Source organism: Talpa occidentalis, unplaced genomic scaffold (assembly GCF_014898055.3).
Source record: "Talpa occidentalis isolate TD23 unplaced genomic scaffold, MPIMG_talOcc4v2.1 talOcc4.3, whole genome shotgun sequence".
Lineage (NCBI taxonomy): Eukaryota > Metazoa > Chordata > Mammalia > Eulipotyphla > Talpidae > Talpa > Talpa occidentalis.
In genome coordinates, this window is record NW_023603184.1 from 36,510,413 (window position 1) to 36,528,412 (window position 18,000).

General features: G+C 34.5%; 2 protein-coding genes across 2 annotated transcripts; one reads left to right on the plus strand and one right to left on the minus strand.

Annotated features, from left to right (window-relative positions):
• Positions 1–495: 495 nt before the first annotated feature.
• On the plus strand, positions 496–1,440 carry LOC119254663 (olfactory receptor 51V1-like). The gene has a single exon (XM_037521763.1). It carries the CDS (start codon positions 496–498, stop codon positions 1,438–1,440), a length of 945 nt encoding a protein of 314 aa, XP_037377660.1.
• A 7,286-nt stretch (positions 1,441–8,726) lies between these two features.
• On the minus strand, positions 8,727–9,683 carry LOC119255004 (olfactory receptor 51G2-like). Its single transcript, XM_037522025.1, has one exon. It carries the CDS (start codon positions 9,681–9,683, stop codon positions 8,727–8,729), a length of 957 nt encoding a protein of 318 aa, XP_037377922.1.
• Between the last annotated feature and the right edge of the window lie 8,317 nt (positions 9,684–18,000).

Here is an 18,000-nt window from a genome sequence, read left to right on the forward strand (position 1 = left end):
ACTTAGTTTGTTTTCTTAGTTACATTTTATTATGCAAAGGCAGATTAATTTAGTCCATTTCTCTTGGGATCTTATGAACCTTTGGGAGAGTGAAAGGAAGACCTGTGCTGCCCAAGAGAAAAATTATCTATGCATTTCTTATTTTTCTTGAAGATACTACCAGGCACCTGTGGTCATAAATATCATCTTTAAAAATCACCAGAGACTCCCAAAAGTTTAGTCCTAAATCCAAATCCCATGTGCTTATAAACATTATTATTTCTGCATAAAACTCCTAGTCTTCTGGCATTCCCAGTCACTAACACTAAACAATATACAGCTAATCAATGGGATTTTGCCCCAAAAGATAAAGAATCAAGTATCTATTTTGCTGAGTTTGACACTAAATGAAACTAATATTTTATCTTCTCAAAAGCAGGCAAATATTAGAAATTAGGGGATCAAAAATTGATCTAATTTGCAATATCTCTTTAGAACTATACTTATCCTCTATTAATGTCTGCTGTTTCTAACTCAAACTTCAGTAATTCCAGATTTATCCTTACTGGATTTCCTGGCCTAGAGGTTGACTATCCCTGGCTCTCCATTCCCTTTTCTTCCATCTATGCTGTCGTTTTCTTGGGAAACTGTATGGTGCTCCATGTGATCCGGACTGAGCCGAGCCTACACCAGCCCATGTTCTACTTCCTGGCCATGTTGGCCCTCACGGACCTGTGCATGGGGCTGTCCACCATGTGCACAGTGCTGGGGATCCTGTGGGGGTTCGTGCAAGATATCAGCCTGGACTCCTGCATTGCCCAGTCCTATTTCATCCACGGTCTGTCCTTCATGGAGTCCTCTGTTCTCCTTACCATGGCATTTGACCGTTACATTGCCATTTGCAACCCACTACGCTACTCCTCCATCCTCACCAATGACAGAATCATAAAAATCGGGGTGACAATCTTATGTAGGAGCTCCCTACTCATACCTCCAGTCATCATTCGCCTGAGGTTTTTAAATTACTGCCGCCCCCACATCCTTTCTCATTCTTTCTGCCTGCACCAGGACCTAATTCGAATGGCCTGTTCAGACATCCGCTTCAACTACATCTATGGTCTGGCACTGGTAATCAGCACCCTGCTTTTGGATGCAGTGCTTATCCTCATCTCCTATATCATGATCTTGTATGCAGTCTTAGCTATTGCATCACGGGAAGAGAGGATCAAGTCCTTGCAGACTTGTGTGTCTCATATCTGTGCTGTTTTAGTTTTCTACGTCCCGATCATTGGCCTGACCATGGTGCACCGCTTTGGGAAACATCTCTCACCAATGGTTCATGTCCTCATGGGCAACATCTATATCCTTTTCCCACCTTTGATGAACCCGATTATTTATAGTATCAAGACTCAACAAATAAGAAAGAGAATCCAGAGATTATTTTACTTGAAAGGAATATAGGTTTTGAGATCAAATGCAAGTGTATAAAGTCAACGAGAGCAATTTGAAAGGGTAAGAATCAGTAAATAATTAAAAATAGGTTCAATGACTTCTATTTGAATAATGTATTGCATGTTACAATTGCTTTCCTGTCCATTATTTCATACTAAGTTAGTGAATTGAAATGGTTATATTGTGACCCATTTCATAAATCAGATAATGAATATGTAATGGTCTCAAAAGCATAGTAATGTATGAGGTGGATTATCTATTAACATTATATCTCTATGTCTCTTGTTATGGTCAGTTGAGTGAGGATAACTTTGGGAAAGCTAAATTTTACTGATTGAAACCTTTTAAGTAATTACTGCAGGATCAGCAATTGTCCTAGTGCATTTTCATTATTCTAGTTGACATTTTTGTTTATTACTTAGTCATCATCCCTACTCTCCAGATTGGAAACAAATCAGGTAATAAATTAGTATTATGGAGATTGAACTACTAGGATTATTTAAAAAGTAGTGAAATAAGCAAACAACAAAACTAATTTTGTACTAGCTTGCCCATCAGTTAAAGACTCTTTTCCCTGTTCTATCTTGACAACCAGTAATTTTGAGAATAGAATGAAAAAGAGTTTATCAATAGTTTATCCAAATAATGAAATTAACAGCAACTACCATGTTTATTATGAATTCACTTCTCATTTAAGTCTTCCCAATTTAAAAAAAATTATGGCCAACTAGTAAATATATATTTTTAACTTATCAAGATTGTTGAGTTGTTGTTTTCTACCACATACACAAATAGTTTAAAATACATAAGGATTCAATGTTATGTCAAATTTTTAGGCAGTATTAGGTGATGCAATTTCAATATATTCTGTTTTTTATAGACTTCACAAATTGAAGGTAAGAAAGAAAACTGTGATGTGATTTGTAGCTGAAATAGAGAATGCAGTTTATTAAATAGGTATGCAACTCCCACAAACATTTATATAACAAATAAAAGTAGAAAAATCACCAAAGCCAGCCATGTAAAATAATGCACACATTTGGACTCTGTTGATACTTATGTTTTCTCAAAATATTATTTCCACTATGAGATATATATGTATACACTTGTATATAAAATATATATATGTACTTTAGAAGGTTCACTTTAGTACTTATACAAACAATAAATAACCTTCTTTAGATGCACATATAGTTTGATGAGCTTTGAAAAGTACTAAAATCAATGATATTTTCATCACACCCAAAAGTGCTTATTTTACTTATTTGTAGTCAGTTAACTCCCACAATCCTAAATTCCTGGCAACCACTAATCTTATTTCTCTCACACGGTTTTACCTTTAAGAGAAAGTCATGTAAAATGATAATGTAATCTTTTATGTGTGGATTCTTTCACTTGCAATGTTTTTGAGATTCATTCTTATTGTTGTCTGTACAGTTTATTTTTATTCTTGAATCCTATTCCATTACATCACATATAAAAATTATTTATTCATTTATCAATTGATTGCCATTTTAATATTTTTGAGTTTTGATTTTGAATAAAGCTGCTATAAGCATATATTTAGCATACACACCATATGATTTTAAAAGTATTTTCAGAAAATTGGTTGAGTTTAGTTTTGATGTTATATTTTGACTGTTAGAATACAACCACTATAATAGTAATAATGTCATATTATTATGACATTATTAGCACATGCCTATTACATGCCAGACATACTGGAAGGACTCAGTTGTGATTTTTGCTATTAATCTTCAGAGCAAATCTACTGGATAAATGATGATCATTTCACTTTTCGTATGACAAAATAGAGATAAAGGGCTTTTAAATTACTAGAAAATAATGGTTGTGCAATTTGGTGTAATAGCATTTTACTACTGTCACTACTGTTTAATTTTTATATTACCCTATTACTATTTCTCTACTCTTTTGGTAGTGGTGTTCATGGTGTAAGGTAACAATTTTAAATTGATATAAATATACGTTTTCTAAGGAATGTTGGAACAATTATTTAGTAGGTCATTCTTTTTTCAGCCAGTATTATGATGTTATGTAATAACAAAATTGTTAAGTAATAACATAACAATTGTTATGTAATAACCAAATTGTTATGTAATAAATTGTGTACTTTATGCTTAAAAAGTCAGATATAGTAAGCTTTGTTTTGTTTTGTTTTTTGGTGTTATCTTGTTCTAAGAGAACTTATCTATGCAGATCTTACCTCATTATCTTGAAAACTCAACATGAAATCTAGAAAGAAAACATCAAAACTAGAAGCTAATTATTAAAGGGAATGATATCACATGAAGTGTTTTTGCTTGTTTCTTTATTGAGTTGGACTTTATGTGGATTATTGAAACAACCTTTGTTTTATTTCTGCAGGTATAAATAACGGGGAAATTGTCCAGATTTTGGGATGTCTGAATATTTATAGGTATGATGTTAGTAAGGGGAAAGTGCAAATGGCTGCTAATAAAAGTAGATGCAAACAAAAGTAAATAAGAAGAAAATGTTGGGAGTGAAATCTTTCTAGGCATTGAGATAAAAAAGAAAACCGTGTCCTTAATTTTCATTGTCATTGATCACTGATTGTCCTTCTGCAAGGGTGTAATTCTATCACATTGTTACTGCTACCACCCTGATGTTATGAAGCTGGCCTGTGGCCCTGTCAGAGTCAACATCATCTACGGGTTGTCCCTGGTCATCTCTTCCTTTGGGGTTGACTCTGTTTATTGTCATTTCTTATGTCCTGATTTTGAAAAATGTTCTGGATACTGCCTCTGAAGATGGTCAGCTTAAAGCACTTAATACCTGTGTTTCCCACATTTTCACTGTCTGCATCTTTTATGTACCACTCATTGTGCTGGCTCTAATTCACTGATTTGGTACATTCACATCTCCTCTCCTCCATGTCACCATGGCCAATCTTTTCTTCTTATTGACTCCAGTCCTCAATCTCTTGGTTTATAGCCTAAAAACCAAACAAATAAGGTCTGCTATGTACAAGGTATACAAGGGCAGGAGACACTGGCTCAAGTAGCCACATGTGGCCTTCATGAAAAGACAGCCTGACTCTCCCTCTTCCATCTGTCTGGGAAATATATCAGCATTTCAAGTTACGATTTTGTAAGGGTTGAGGTATTTTCTTCTTGTCTGATAAGAAGAGGGTGGCATTTTTTTATCCCTTTCATCGCCAGCCAGTGTTATTTCTCTTCCAACTTCATGATTCAATATATTTTTCACATGTATTATATAACAGCCTTCACATGGCTGTAAGTTTTTACCAATTCACTTCAAATTTTAATACCAATCTCAAACAAAACTTCCTCTCTTAAGAATGTTTCCTACCTTTTAGTAGAATTGTTGCTTCCTCTTACCCCCTCAATATAACCCATTAACAATTTTATTACAGTGTATCCAGCATAATTGTACCAACTTTTTCTTGTGTTTCTTCTTCAGTTTATTGAGAATTGTTGTGGAAAGGCACTGTGTTATTTTACTCTAAATCACTTGTCCTATTCATAGACACTGTAAGTTCCAACTGTTTTCTTTAATAAATGAATGAATATGAATGGGTATATATAATCTCACTTAACAATTGCAACTCTTACTGACATATCTAATGGCTCTTTCCCTTCTAGCAATCAGGAATCATGTCTGTTATCTTTGCATCTTGAGGGCCTTATGAGGTGTGTATATATATAATATATACATATGATGGATAAATTAATGAACATGTCAGCTGGCAGATATCACTGTTTATATATTACCTGTAAAAGTGTAAGATTTCTACATTAAATGTAACTACTATAACAACATAAAAAACCAAATTCATGTGCAGAGGGAGTTTGGAAGAAAGAAGCATTTGGAAGGGAAGTTCATGAATTTGAGGAATGTTATGATAAAGAATATTTCTGTATGTATATACCTATCTAAAGGTCAAAAAGTAGAAAACATATCAAAGTGATTATGGAAAATATAACCATAACTAAATCAAAGCAATATATAATACAATATATAAAATAAAAATCATATCATCTATAGGGCACTGGGATAAATACCATTCTCTGCAGAGTGTGCATTTTCATAAATTGGGGTGAGTGGAAAGAATTTTTGTGAATGTGACTAAACTTTTGGATAATCAAAGAAATAAAAAATATTACCTTACTACTACAACTCAGGCATTCTGCTATTTGATAGATTTAAAGTAGTATAGAAGGCATTAATATTTATTCTCTTGTAGATTTCAATTCAATAGAAAACGGAGACAAAAATAAAATGAAATCAAATATAATAAAACAGAATGAAAGAAGAAAAATAAACTACAAATTTAGAGAATGATATAAAAATTAGTTGAACTCCTTGAATTCTTTATAAAGTTGCTAAATCAACAACTATATATGGAAGAATACTAACTGATGCTGGCACTTTATTTCCAGTTCCTGAATATTTATGCTTGGTTGATGGTTCCAGATGTTTTGGGTGGACATTTTTAAAATTTCAGTCTCCACTCTTCCTTCCCTTCTTCCTCCTTGCTTTCTTTCTCTTTGGCTGAGTTTTGTTGTTATTGTTATTGCTGTTTGATCTCTTTCATCATCAAGAAATTAAGAGGCAAAAAATGGAGATCAACCTTCTCTGACAAGCTAATCTGTAGTGATTCTTAATCCCTGGAACTGCCTGCAGACTCATAGATCAATTATAAGGAGTAAGAACTAAGGTTGGCTATATTTCCATGACTTGCTAATGGTTTCAGATATTGGTGACTCATCCAAATAAGACTCTTAACCAGTAAATAATTTGGTTGCTTCTCGAACTTCACTAAATCTGTTTATTGAGAAGGGAGAAGGGAAGACCACTGAATAATTTTCTACCTCAGCACAAGCTAAAGGACTCACAATCTCACGTCTGTTTTCTTTTCTTTGTGTCTTTTTTTTTTTTTAAATATTAAATTTTATTTTATATACAATTGCAAACGCCCAATTCTGACCCCAATCCTTTCCCCCCGCCCCCAACAAGTCTCTGGTTCATAGTTTTTTGTTGATTTTGATTTTCACTTTCTTATATTTATTTTCCTGGTCCCTTATTTAAGTTTTCTAGATTCCTGCTATGAGTGAGACCATCCGGTATTTTTCTTTTTCTTTTTGGCTTATTTCACTGAGCATGATCCCTTCCAGTGCCATCCATGTTGCTGCAAGTTGCATGTGTTTATCTTTTTTGAATGCTGAGTAATATTCCATGGTATATATGTACCACATCTTCTTGATCCAGTCATCTATTTTTGGGCATTTGGGTTGTTTCCAAAGCTTAGCTATTGTAAACAGTGCTGCTTGTGCACTGTTGGTGGGAGTGCAAACTGGTCCAACCACTATGGAGAGCTGTGTGGAGATTTCTGGACCTACTAAACATAGAGCTTCCATATGATCCAGCAATTCCACTCCTAGGTATTTACCCAAAGGACACAGAAACATCAATTCCAAAGAGCACCTGCACTCCTATGTTTTCTTTTCTGAAGGAATTTCTCAGGTCTGTTTTTATTTTGTTTTGTATTCATTTTCTTCTAATATAGACAGGCATTTGTTCCACATAACTAAGGAAGATGATTATCACAGATGAGTTGCCAAATAGAAGGGAGAATTTTTGACACTAGTTCTAGCATAAACCAGAAAGGAAAAGAATGTTTTTTTTCAGTAATTTTTAAACTCTGCTGAAACATGAGGAAAGAAATTCATTAGAATTTTGAGAAAATAATACTAAGTAATGTTTCACCCAAACTATAGAGAGAAGTAAGGACATCCTCAAAGAAAAATTTCTTCTGTTTTAAAAATAATGGAACAGTTACTGGAAAATGATCCCAAATTTGCTATACTTATGTTTAGAGAAGCCAGAGTTAAGAGTCTTTGTTCAGGGGAAAAACTTACAATAAAGAAAATTATCAGACTGAAACTTAAAAGTAGAGAAATGGTTTAAAATCAAAAATTTATTTCAGTTTTGAAGGTACGCGTTATACTTCTCCATTAATCTGTCAGTAAAATCAAAACCAATGTCTTTGTTATTATTGCTCCCTCTATCTTGTTAATGTCTAACTGATCACAGCTAAGTGAATGCATTTCAAGTTGAGATAGATTTCAAGCTTCTGTGATCTTCTCAGTCTTTCAGGCAGGCATTCTAAATAAACCTAGCACTCACTGATTTACTTTGTTCAGAATTCCTATTACAATTCAAACCAAGTCACATCTTCACTAATTATATTTTGTTACTGGGTTTGGGGCTGTTTCAAGATTTCCATTAGTAGAATGTAAGCTATAAAACTACCATATTTAGATGTTCTATATGACTCTGAAACCCACTATGTCAGGCAAATACTTAAAATATTTTCTGATTGATTACTTAGGCAATCATTTAGAAATTCATTTAAAACTTCTGGAAAGTAGTTTGCAATTCTTGATGATGCCACTATGTGTTTATTTATTGCCATGGGCAGTGACATCTCTTCCTTTCACTTGATTTTTATGCTGTTTTCAATAAGACAATTCTTCATTTTCTTATCACTCTTCTGACCCGGAAGATAATAAATTAATTCATTTTTTCACTTGGAGAGCTAAAAAATAAATGTATCCTTGTTGCAGGATATAATCATATCTACTCTCTATTTAGAATGGGAAACAAAACAAAATCTAAATTCAGTGTGAATTTTGAATGAAGTAAACAAGATGAATAACAATTGATCAGATCCTTATGCATTATTTCTTTTCAGACAACTCTTTTATCTTTTGCCAAAAGTCAGAATGTTCAGATATAAACCAGTATACAACTACAAGAAATGGTCAGAAATGTTAAACACTTAGACATAAATTTATCACCAATGTTGAATTGTAATGCCTCAATATAAGAAGGCTGGCAATCAAGAATCAGATGACATCAGGCTTTCATTATAAAATTTCCCCCTCATTGATCTTTAAAGTCCAGATATAAACTCCTCAGTCCAGATATAAAGTCCAGATATAAACTTAGCTGTTGAACTGAGGTTTACATCCAACTTATCCACCAAAAACACTGAGCTTAGGTTCCGATTGCCATTTCTCCTTCCCACTACCAACAATGATCATTCAAGATCATAGTTGTGATCATTTATTTGTCTTTTTTTCCCTCTTTAGATGTAGTACTTCTTGAAGGGAAGACCTGAGTATTTTTCATTTTTTTACTCAATTCATGGTGCCTAGTATACTGTTGGCACATAGTAGATCCTGTAAAGCACTTTTAATTGGGTTGTCACCTCTGATAGAGAGAAAATATCATTCCCCTGCAATGACACGTTGCACCCAAAATCTCTTGCGCAGGGCAGCCTGAATCTGCCGGGATTTAAGACTGTAAACGAGAGGGTTGAGCAGGGGCGTCATGAGAAGGTAGGCGTTGCTCATGGTGGTGTACAAAACTGGGGAAGTATCCTGGGTGTAACGATGCAACACTGACAGGCTGATGAGGGGCAGGTAAAACACAAGAACTGTACATAAGTGACAGGCACAGGTGTGCAGTGATCTCCAATTTCTGTCTTGAGTCTCTAACTTCATAATAGTGGCCAAGATCTTCATGTATGAAGCTAGGATGAAGACAGCATCCACTGCAAATGTACAGAGTACAAAAATCAGTCCATAGGCACTGCTGAAAGTAACATCCCCACAGGCCAGGTTCAGCATATCTGGGTAGTAGCAGTAAGAGTGTGAGAGGATATTGGATCCACAGAAAGGAAAGGTCCTGAGGAAAAAAGGGAGAGGGGCCAGCAGAGCAGCTCCTCGTATAAGGGCCGCTCCACTTAAGCAGGCAACAGTGTAGTGGTTCAGGATCCTGTTGTAGTTTAGAGGCGCGCAGATAGCTACCAAGCGATCAAAAGCCATGGCAACCAGGACTCCTGATTCTACTGAAGAAAAGGTATGGATGAAGAACATTTGGGTTAGGCAGGCATCCAGGCCAATGTGGCGGATATCAAACCAGAAGATAGCCAAGACACTCGGCATGGTAGACAAAGAAAGGCCTAAGTCAGTAACGGCGAGCATGGCCAAAAAGTAGAATTGAGGTTCATGCAAATTCTGCTCTGCTCTAACTAGGATGAGCAGAAGAGCATTCCCCGCAAGGGCTATGAGGTACAGGAGACAGAAGGGAATGGAGATCCACATGTGTGCAGCCTCTAGACCAGGAATGCCAATGAAGGAGAAGGTGGGCCTGCTGGAGACCGTGTTATTAAAAGCCGGCATGCTAGCATAAGGATAGGACCGCAGTCTGGGGTGTGTGAGGACCTATAAGAGAAATCATGTGACAGGAATATTGAAAACCAAATTTAATGTATTGTTAATATACAGAGTTTTAAAATGAAGAGATGAAGAACTTAAACTTTTGTTAACTTCATGTTTTTTTCTTTTGATACATGGATACCAACTAAGTGCATAAAAAGACACTCAACTTAGGCCTCATGATACAGGGCTTAAAGACAGTGCTATCAAGCTATTGCCAGCCACTGCAGCATGAGTTCAATCCCCTACTGGCCAGGGAGAAATCCACATGGCACAGCAGACTGCTCTTGCCTCCCCCGCTGCTCCCCTCAGCAGTGTATTTCAGTATATCTGCCTGTTCTGCTCCCCACACTCTCTGGTGAACCCTCTCACTCTGCACCTCTGGCTTACACCCCAGTTCTTTTTTTTTTTTTTTTTTTTTAATAGAGGCATGTTTTTATTTATTTGTTTGCTTCTTTGTTTGTTTTGTTTATACATGCACTGGGTACAGTCAGAAGCGCGGGAGGGTGAGAGAATTCACCAGAGCCAGAGCGGGGAGCAGAGCAGGCAGAAGGACGAAGTACACTGCTGAGGGGAGCAGCGGGCGGCAGGAGAGGTCTGCGCGCCATGTGGACCCTCCTCCGGTGGCCGGGGAGCAGCCGGGGATCGAACCGGCGCCGCAGAGGCCGCAGGCAGCTTCGCAACCCAGCACTCAACCGCTGCGCCACCAGGGAGGCCCCAACACACCCCAGTTCTTGAACACATAAATAAATATTTTTTAAAAAGACATTCAAACAGCTTTATTTATGAGATAAATGTAAATGAGAAATACAATAAGAGAGCACTAGAATAGTTAAATTTAAAAGGTGTGTGTTGGTGTGAATGTGGAACTAGAAGTCTCATACATTTTTGATGGGATGAAATGGTAGAGCCCCTTAAATAACAGTCTGGCATTTTTAAAATAAAGTTGCATGTGTACTTTTGTATAAAAGCATGTATATATATCCTCACAAAAACTTGTACACGTTTGTTCATAGACATTTTACTTGACAGCAAAAAAAAAAAACTGGAAAGAAACCAAATATACATCCACTACTTAATACATAAACAAACTGTGGAGGATCCATATGATTGACATTATAAAGGAAGAAATGACTGATCGATGAGCACATATGCCATGTGAAAGAAGGCAAACACAAAAGATAAGGTCTAGAAAAGACAAGGACTTAATGTTTGTTGATGAGAGGTTTCTAGAGATGAACCAGGACTGTGAAGAGTCTGGTTACAAACAGGCAAGGGCTGATTTTTGTGAGATTAAAATGTTTCATCTCATGGTGGATGTACTTATTACATGAATTAATATATTTTTAAGACATCAAATTGTACTATAAAAAATGGCCATTATATACATTACACCTCAATAAAGCTAAACAAAAAATAAGATTTTTGTCTGAGGAATGGCTTCTTCATCATTCTAAAAAAGTAGCTAATCAAAATGTATCTCTTTAGGACATTATTCCTAATTCCTTCTCGTCAGCTCATTCATAATAGAAATGTCACTGTCACTGGTGATATAACTTGAATTCCATTACCAAAAATTCATTATGTCTTGAATGAACACCAGACTATATAATTTTACATATTCATTTTACTATGATCTAAATACCCCACACATACTACATTGAAAAAAAAAGGTAAGTTCCAACAATTTTGTCCTCAGTGTCCTTTTGATTTTTTTCTCCAATTCAATGAACTCTTAACTCCATACACGTATCCTTCTCCTTAGAAGGATTCATAGAAAATTTCTGGGTAAATTTAGCACTCTTGAGGATTCAGTTAACTTCCAAATGTTTGTACTCACTGAGATAACTTTTCCTGGATATATATTCAACTGACTCATAGATACCACTACCCAAATTACTTCACAGGAAATTCAAATATACATCCAAATGTAATCACTAATATTATCCTTATCAATCTTTACAATTTTTTCTTCAGAAATGTTATAGATGAGCCAATTGTATATTTAATGCCAGTTAATTTTATTGGTGAGGTTGCAGTTATAAAGACAACAGGATCATAGCCAGACTTTCTAGGTTCACCCTAGAATATGGCTCAATCTCTAGTAGACATTGTCTTTGGCTAATTAAGTTATCTTTCTGTGCCAATTTCCCTGTTGGAAAAATGAGAGCATTAGTTTCTTCTTTCCTTGGAGTTTGAATGACAAATAAGAAAAATGCCTCACCATAGTAAAATGTTGTCTAACTAGAAACTATTATTATTAAATCTCACCATTGTTCTTCATTTTAATCAGTGTTGCTTTAAAACAAACTAGTAGTTTCTTATTTGAACTCTATCTCAAGTATTTCTCCATTAATCCATTGTTCATACATTTTTCATAGTCATGTTCTAAAATTTGAATATTACTACTTTAAAGTCCTTTCAATATTTCCCCATAAGTTCCAACATATATTTAACTTCTCTTGCTTTTTTTTTAAAGATTTATTTATGCATACAAGAACTGGGGTACAGGCCAGAGGTGTGGGGGGTGAGAGGATTCACCAGAGACAGAGTGGGGAACAGAACAGGCAGACTGATTAAACCACACTGCTGAGGGGAGCAGCAGGCAAGTCAGGAGAGGTCTGCTGTGCCATGTGGGCAGCTTCCTGGTGGCTGGGGATCAAACTCGTGCTGCAGTGGCTATGGATAGCTTCATAGATTGCGTCTTTTTTTTTTTTAAATAATAAATTTTATTTTTATATTCCCCCATACAATTGCAAACACCCCATTCTGACCCCAATCCTTCATAGATTGCGTCTTAATCCCTTGCGCCACCAGGGAGGCCCATCTCTTACTTTTTTATGCAGCATAAGACTTTTAAATCTGAAAACTCTATACTCCTCTCATTTCATCACTAAGGCTATGTGATGTTCCTCTGCTCTGTATTTTGTGACAGTAATACTAAAGATATTTGGAACTCTACCCTCACATATTATCACTCTACATCTTTATAGTTTTATACTCTCTTACATACCTAGTGAATTTCTCTTCAGTTTTAAAAGTTAATCTCAGATAGTATCTCTTTTAGAGAGTATTCCTTAATCCTATCAAATAAAACTAAACATATTTTCTTTGGAAAATTTGAATTTGTCTACCATTGCACCCATAAAATTTTGTCTTTTTCCTTTTTTATTATTTTTAATTTTTTCTGCCTATTAATAAGTCTGCAAGTACTTGACATCATAAGCTTTTTTGTTTCTCTAAATGAGATTTTTTTCTGGGAATTTTATGTATTATGATAAATGATTTTGAGTAATTGACTTAAGAATAATTGAGTAACTTGATTTACCTAAACCCCACCTTAAAAAAAATGATAGTATATTCGAATTTTGATGAGAGTATTAATTCTATGAGATAAAAAAATTACATAACACACTACCTAAAATTTTCTAAAATTTAATCAATTTGCATCTGTTTACAAACTTTCAGAATATTTAATTTATTACAAAATACATGTGTCAGTGAAATTCAGATATTATAAAATAAAATCTCTTCACAGAAAACATACTAATCATTAAGAAACACCAATACATTTTTAAAAAGTGATAAAATTTCACAACGTAAATATAAGATTTTATATTAAAACCACAAATAGATTTTATTAACTATCATACTATGAACAGATTTCTCTCTCGCTCGCTCACTCTCTCTTTCTATATATACATACATACATATGAGATTATATGTGGTATGAAAGAGTTTGCCTATGTATGTATTTATCTATATCTTTCAAACATCTTGTGTATTATTTATATTTTTGGGTGAATTGTAAAAAATGTCAGGGTATAACTTATCAAGTCAATATTCCAGGTCAATAAAAACAGCTTAAATATGTGTTGGATAAAGGCAGGGGACAGTGGAGAGGTAGCAAATGATGTAGAAAAAGACAGTAATATGGAGGGGAAGAAAAGAATGGAGGGGAGAAGGAAAAGGGAAGGTAGGAAGGAAAAATTTAGAAAAATTGAATAAAGAACATTATTTCCAAGTCCATTTTCATATACCAATGGTGGGATTGCATATCAAGTCCCAAAATACTAGCAAAATAGTTCTTTATCTACATCAATTCCATTTTTCTAAGCTGAAAACTTAAATTTGGTTTTGTGTGGTCCTTTTTCCAAAACACAAATTCCCATTTGAATATCATGAAAGTTGTAAAGATAAAAATGTCACTAGTAGAGAAAAGCTCAATAACTCGATTGATATAAGCTTTTTTTTGTCTCATGTTGAGAGTGGGGGTCTCCAAGGTTTGCCAAAACATTTAATGTTCTCCAGGGTTCTGCACCTAAAAAGAGAACATGCTCACTTAATCAAGTCTAATGCATATTTGCAATTTATATTCATGAGATTGGTTTCAGGACTAAAGGAAAAACTTTCAAACAGGAAACACTATCCTTGAAACATGGGAATCTAAATTCTAGCGGTGTAAACACAATATGCAAATATAGCATTAACAAAATTCTTTAAATTGATCATGACAACAGTTATTATAAGACAACACAGATAAGAGTAAACCAATTGTTCAACTTCAACATGTATTACTTATCAACTCAAGATTTGCTGGTTCATCTACCCTGGAAAACTGGTTATTATTATACCAACTTGCTTGAATAGACATTCTCAGATTTACAGTGGTAGCTGACATTACTTATCTCTGAAATACTTCACTTACTGCACAATGAATGACTTTTCACTTTCAAATATATTCCTTGGCAAGATTGTTTTCCCTTGAAAGACACAGAACTTCACAGCTTAGTGTGATGAGAGGGAAGCCTTTCTTCAAGGGCTTGGTGGCTTAATAGTGGTTTAAAAACCAACAAGAGAGGGTCTCACAGGTCCCTTGAAATCTCTGCTGAGATTCAAAAATTCCTGGGAGATTGCAGTCATCACAACTTTAGTTTGCTTTCACAAGGGATCTGAGGAAGGAGGGAACACAACTTAGATATTATACATCTCGGAGAATGCTTTTGTACTAAAGAAATTAAAATTTCTTATTGTTTATGAACACAGTAGATCTAAACAATTTCTTCCTTTATTTTATAAAAAACAAACTGGAGTGAAAACATAAATTGGAACAATGTTTACATAAGACTGTTTAGAAAATGTTAGGAATTTTAGCAAGTAATATAATAACTACACAAAACTATGTAGTGCAAATTTGTACATGCAGGTTGTCAAAACTTGAAATATACAGAATTTTTAATGTATTTTTAGGCAAAACATCCATCATTTTCTCCACTGGTAACAAAACAAAACTGTCTGAATTTATCTTTTTGAATAGAAAATAGTAAATAAACTTATTTCATAACACTGGATTGTATCTTTTAGACCATGTGTTTTTTTTCTCAAAAGTTTATCAATGATATGTATCCATGACAGTACAAAAAAAGATTTTCTGTGAGTTCTAAAAAAATACTTAACATTGTATGATAAGACCTGATAAAATACATTAACTATTTTCCTATATTTTTAGATTGTTTATACTTCACAAATATTAGTAAATACACTACTATTCAGTATACAACACTGTATGCACTTGTATTTCTACAGGAGAGATGTTCAAGTGAAATTGCTCCACCCAAGAATTTCCACTTTAATATTCAATTTCTGTGAAATATGTCAAATAATTTTGTAACATGCTAGACCAAAAAAATGCATTGTTGTCTCTTTAATTTATCTTGTCATACTGATTATTAGTCAAAGTAAGAAATTTTCTATTTGTATAAATTGCTTAGCAAATTCTCCACAAATTCTTTAGCAAACTGCCTAAGCAGGCATTTCAAAACATAGTCCAATAGCTACGTTTACAAACAGGCTCAGCTTAGGTCCACCTTATATCGTAAAATGCAAGTCATAAATTATATTGTAAAATGCAAGTCATAAATTATGAGTCCATGTAGGCACAACCTACATGGGGAACATATTAAATCCAAACTTTTCAACCAAGGCACCATTCATAGTAGCTCTCAAAACCATTTCATATCTATATATCCTTATGGTCCTCTGGGACAAAATGTTTGCACCTAAAATGTTTCTGGTGGATACAACATGGTAAAGCTCATAATTATGTATGTGTAAATGCATGCATCTATGTATCTATCTATAGATCAATCTATCTATCTGTTCATTTGGAGGGCAGGTTTATGAGGCATAACAAATATAGTAATTTTTACTATTTTAAGTGCACAAATATTTAACAAATATGTGTGCATTTGTATAAACATCAATACGACCCAAATATACATATCTTAATCACTCCAAAATTCCCATGTTGCTTTGAGTAACCCTTTCCCCCATCAGTTGTAGGCACTGGAAACCTATTTTCTTGTTAACTGAGAGGGTCTTTGGAAACAGAAAGTGACAGCTAACATGGAGGTGTAAAGTGCCTGTCTGAATGTTGAAGGAATGCTCTAGTATACACACAAAGCATCACAGCAAAAATTAGGAGACCTACTGGTTCCAGACATCTAATATTGTTATAATCATTAGCTAGCCACTAACTTAAGTGAGTAGACTTCAGAGACTACACTTGACAAAGAATATAAACTTTACAGAATTATTCATAAAACAAATAAGCAAAGAAAAACCAAAGCAACAACAATAAGTCCTGTAAGTCTGTCTGATTTCCAGACATGCCACAGCATATTATTTAGATTGCCCAGTATCAACATATATTATGGAAGACTGGAAGGAAATAAGAAATTATAGACTATTCACAGAAAGAAAACAAGTAAACAGAAACTTTCCTTGAAGAATCTTGTAGATTGATGTAAGATTAAATCATTTATTTTATATATATTTTCAAAGAAATAAAGCATCCATAAAGATTGAAGTATTATAATGACATCTATTCACATTGAGAATATCAATGAAGAGAAAAATTTTAAAGCATCAAATATAAACTTTCAAGTTAAAATGTGTAATAATTAAAAATAAAAAACAACATTATGGGTATTCCATAGGATATTTGAGTAGGAAGGAAAAAAAATCAAAGGACATGAAGATAAAATATAAAGATTGTTCAGTCTGAGGATTGTGGAGAAAGAAGAAGAAAGAAAATTAAACAGATTATCTTGAGGTACATCACCATGTGTACCAACACACAGAAAATGACAGTCCAAGAATAATGAGAGAAAATTAAAAAGGAAAGAATATTTAAAAAAATAATAGCTGAAGACTTCCTAATTTTGATAGAAATCATAATGAACATACCCAAGAAGCACAACAAATTCCAGTAAGAAAAATAACTAAAAGGAAATAAAATGGAGATATTACACACTCAAGCCTTGAACTATACTACAAAGCCATAATAATAAAAGCAGCATAGAAATAGAACAAAAGCAGACACACAGACCAATGGAATCAAATTGAAAATATAGAAATACAGCCATATATTTATGGTCAACTAATCTATAACAAAGGAGCATATAAAATACACTGGCAAAAGATAGTCTCTTCAATAAATGGTGGTGGGAAAACTGGACCTTCACATGCAAAAGACTGAAACTAGACTACCACCTCACACCATACACAAAAAATAACTCAAAATGGATAAAAGATTTGAATGTAAGACCTGAAGCCATAAAGTCTGTAGAAGAAAACATAGGCAACACTCCTGACATACACCTCAGAAACATCTTTGAGGACTCATCCCCAGATGCAAAGAAAAATGAAGGAAAGGTAAACAGCTGGAACTATGTCAAACTAAAAAGCTTCTGCACAGCAAAAGAGAGAGTAACCAAAACAAAGAGACACTGCATAGAATGGTAGAAAATATTTGCACTCCACAAAACTGATAAGGGACTTATATCAAAGATCTACAAAGAACTTACACAACTCAACAAAAACAAAGCAAACAACCCATCAAAAAATAGCAGATGATCTATACAGACACTTTTCTAAAAAAGAAATGTGAATGGCCAATAGGTAAATGAAGAAATGTCCAAACGTCATTTATAATCAGGGAAAAGCAAGTCAAACCTCAATGAGATACCACCTCATACTGTTGAGAATGGCCCATAGGAAAAAAAAAATGACAATAGCAAATGTTGGTGATGATGTGGAGAAAAAGGAACACTCTTACTCTGCTGATAGGAATGGAAACTATTCCAGCCACTGTGGAAACTTAAAACTCTAAAAATGAGGGCCTCCCCTGGTGGCGCAGCGGTTGAGCACTGGGCTGCGAGGCTGCCTGCAGCCGCTGCAGCGCCGGTTTGTTCCTCGCCGCCGGAGAGGGTCCCACAAA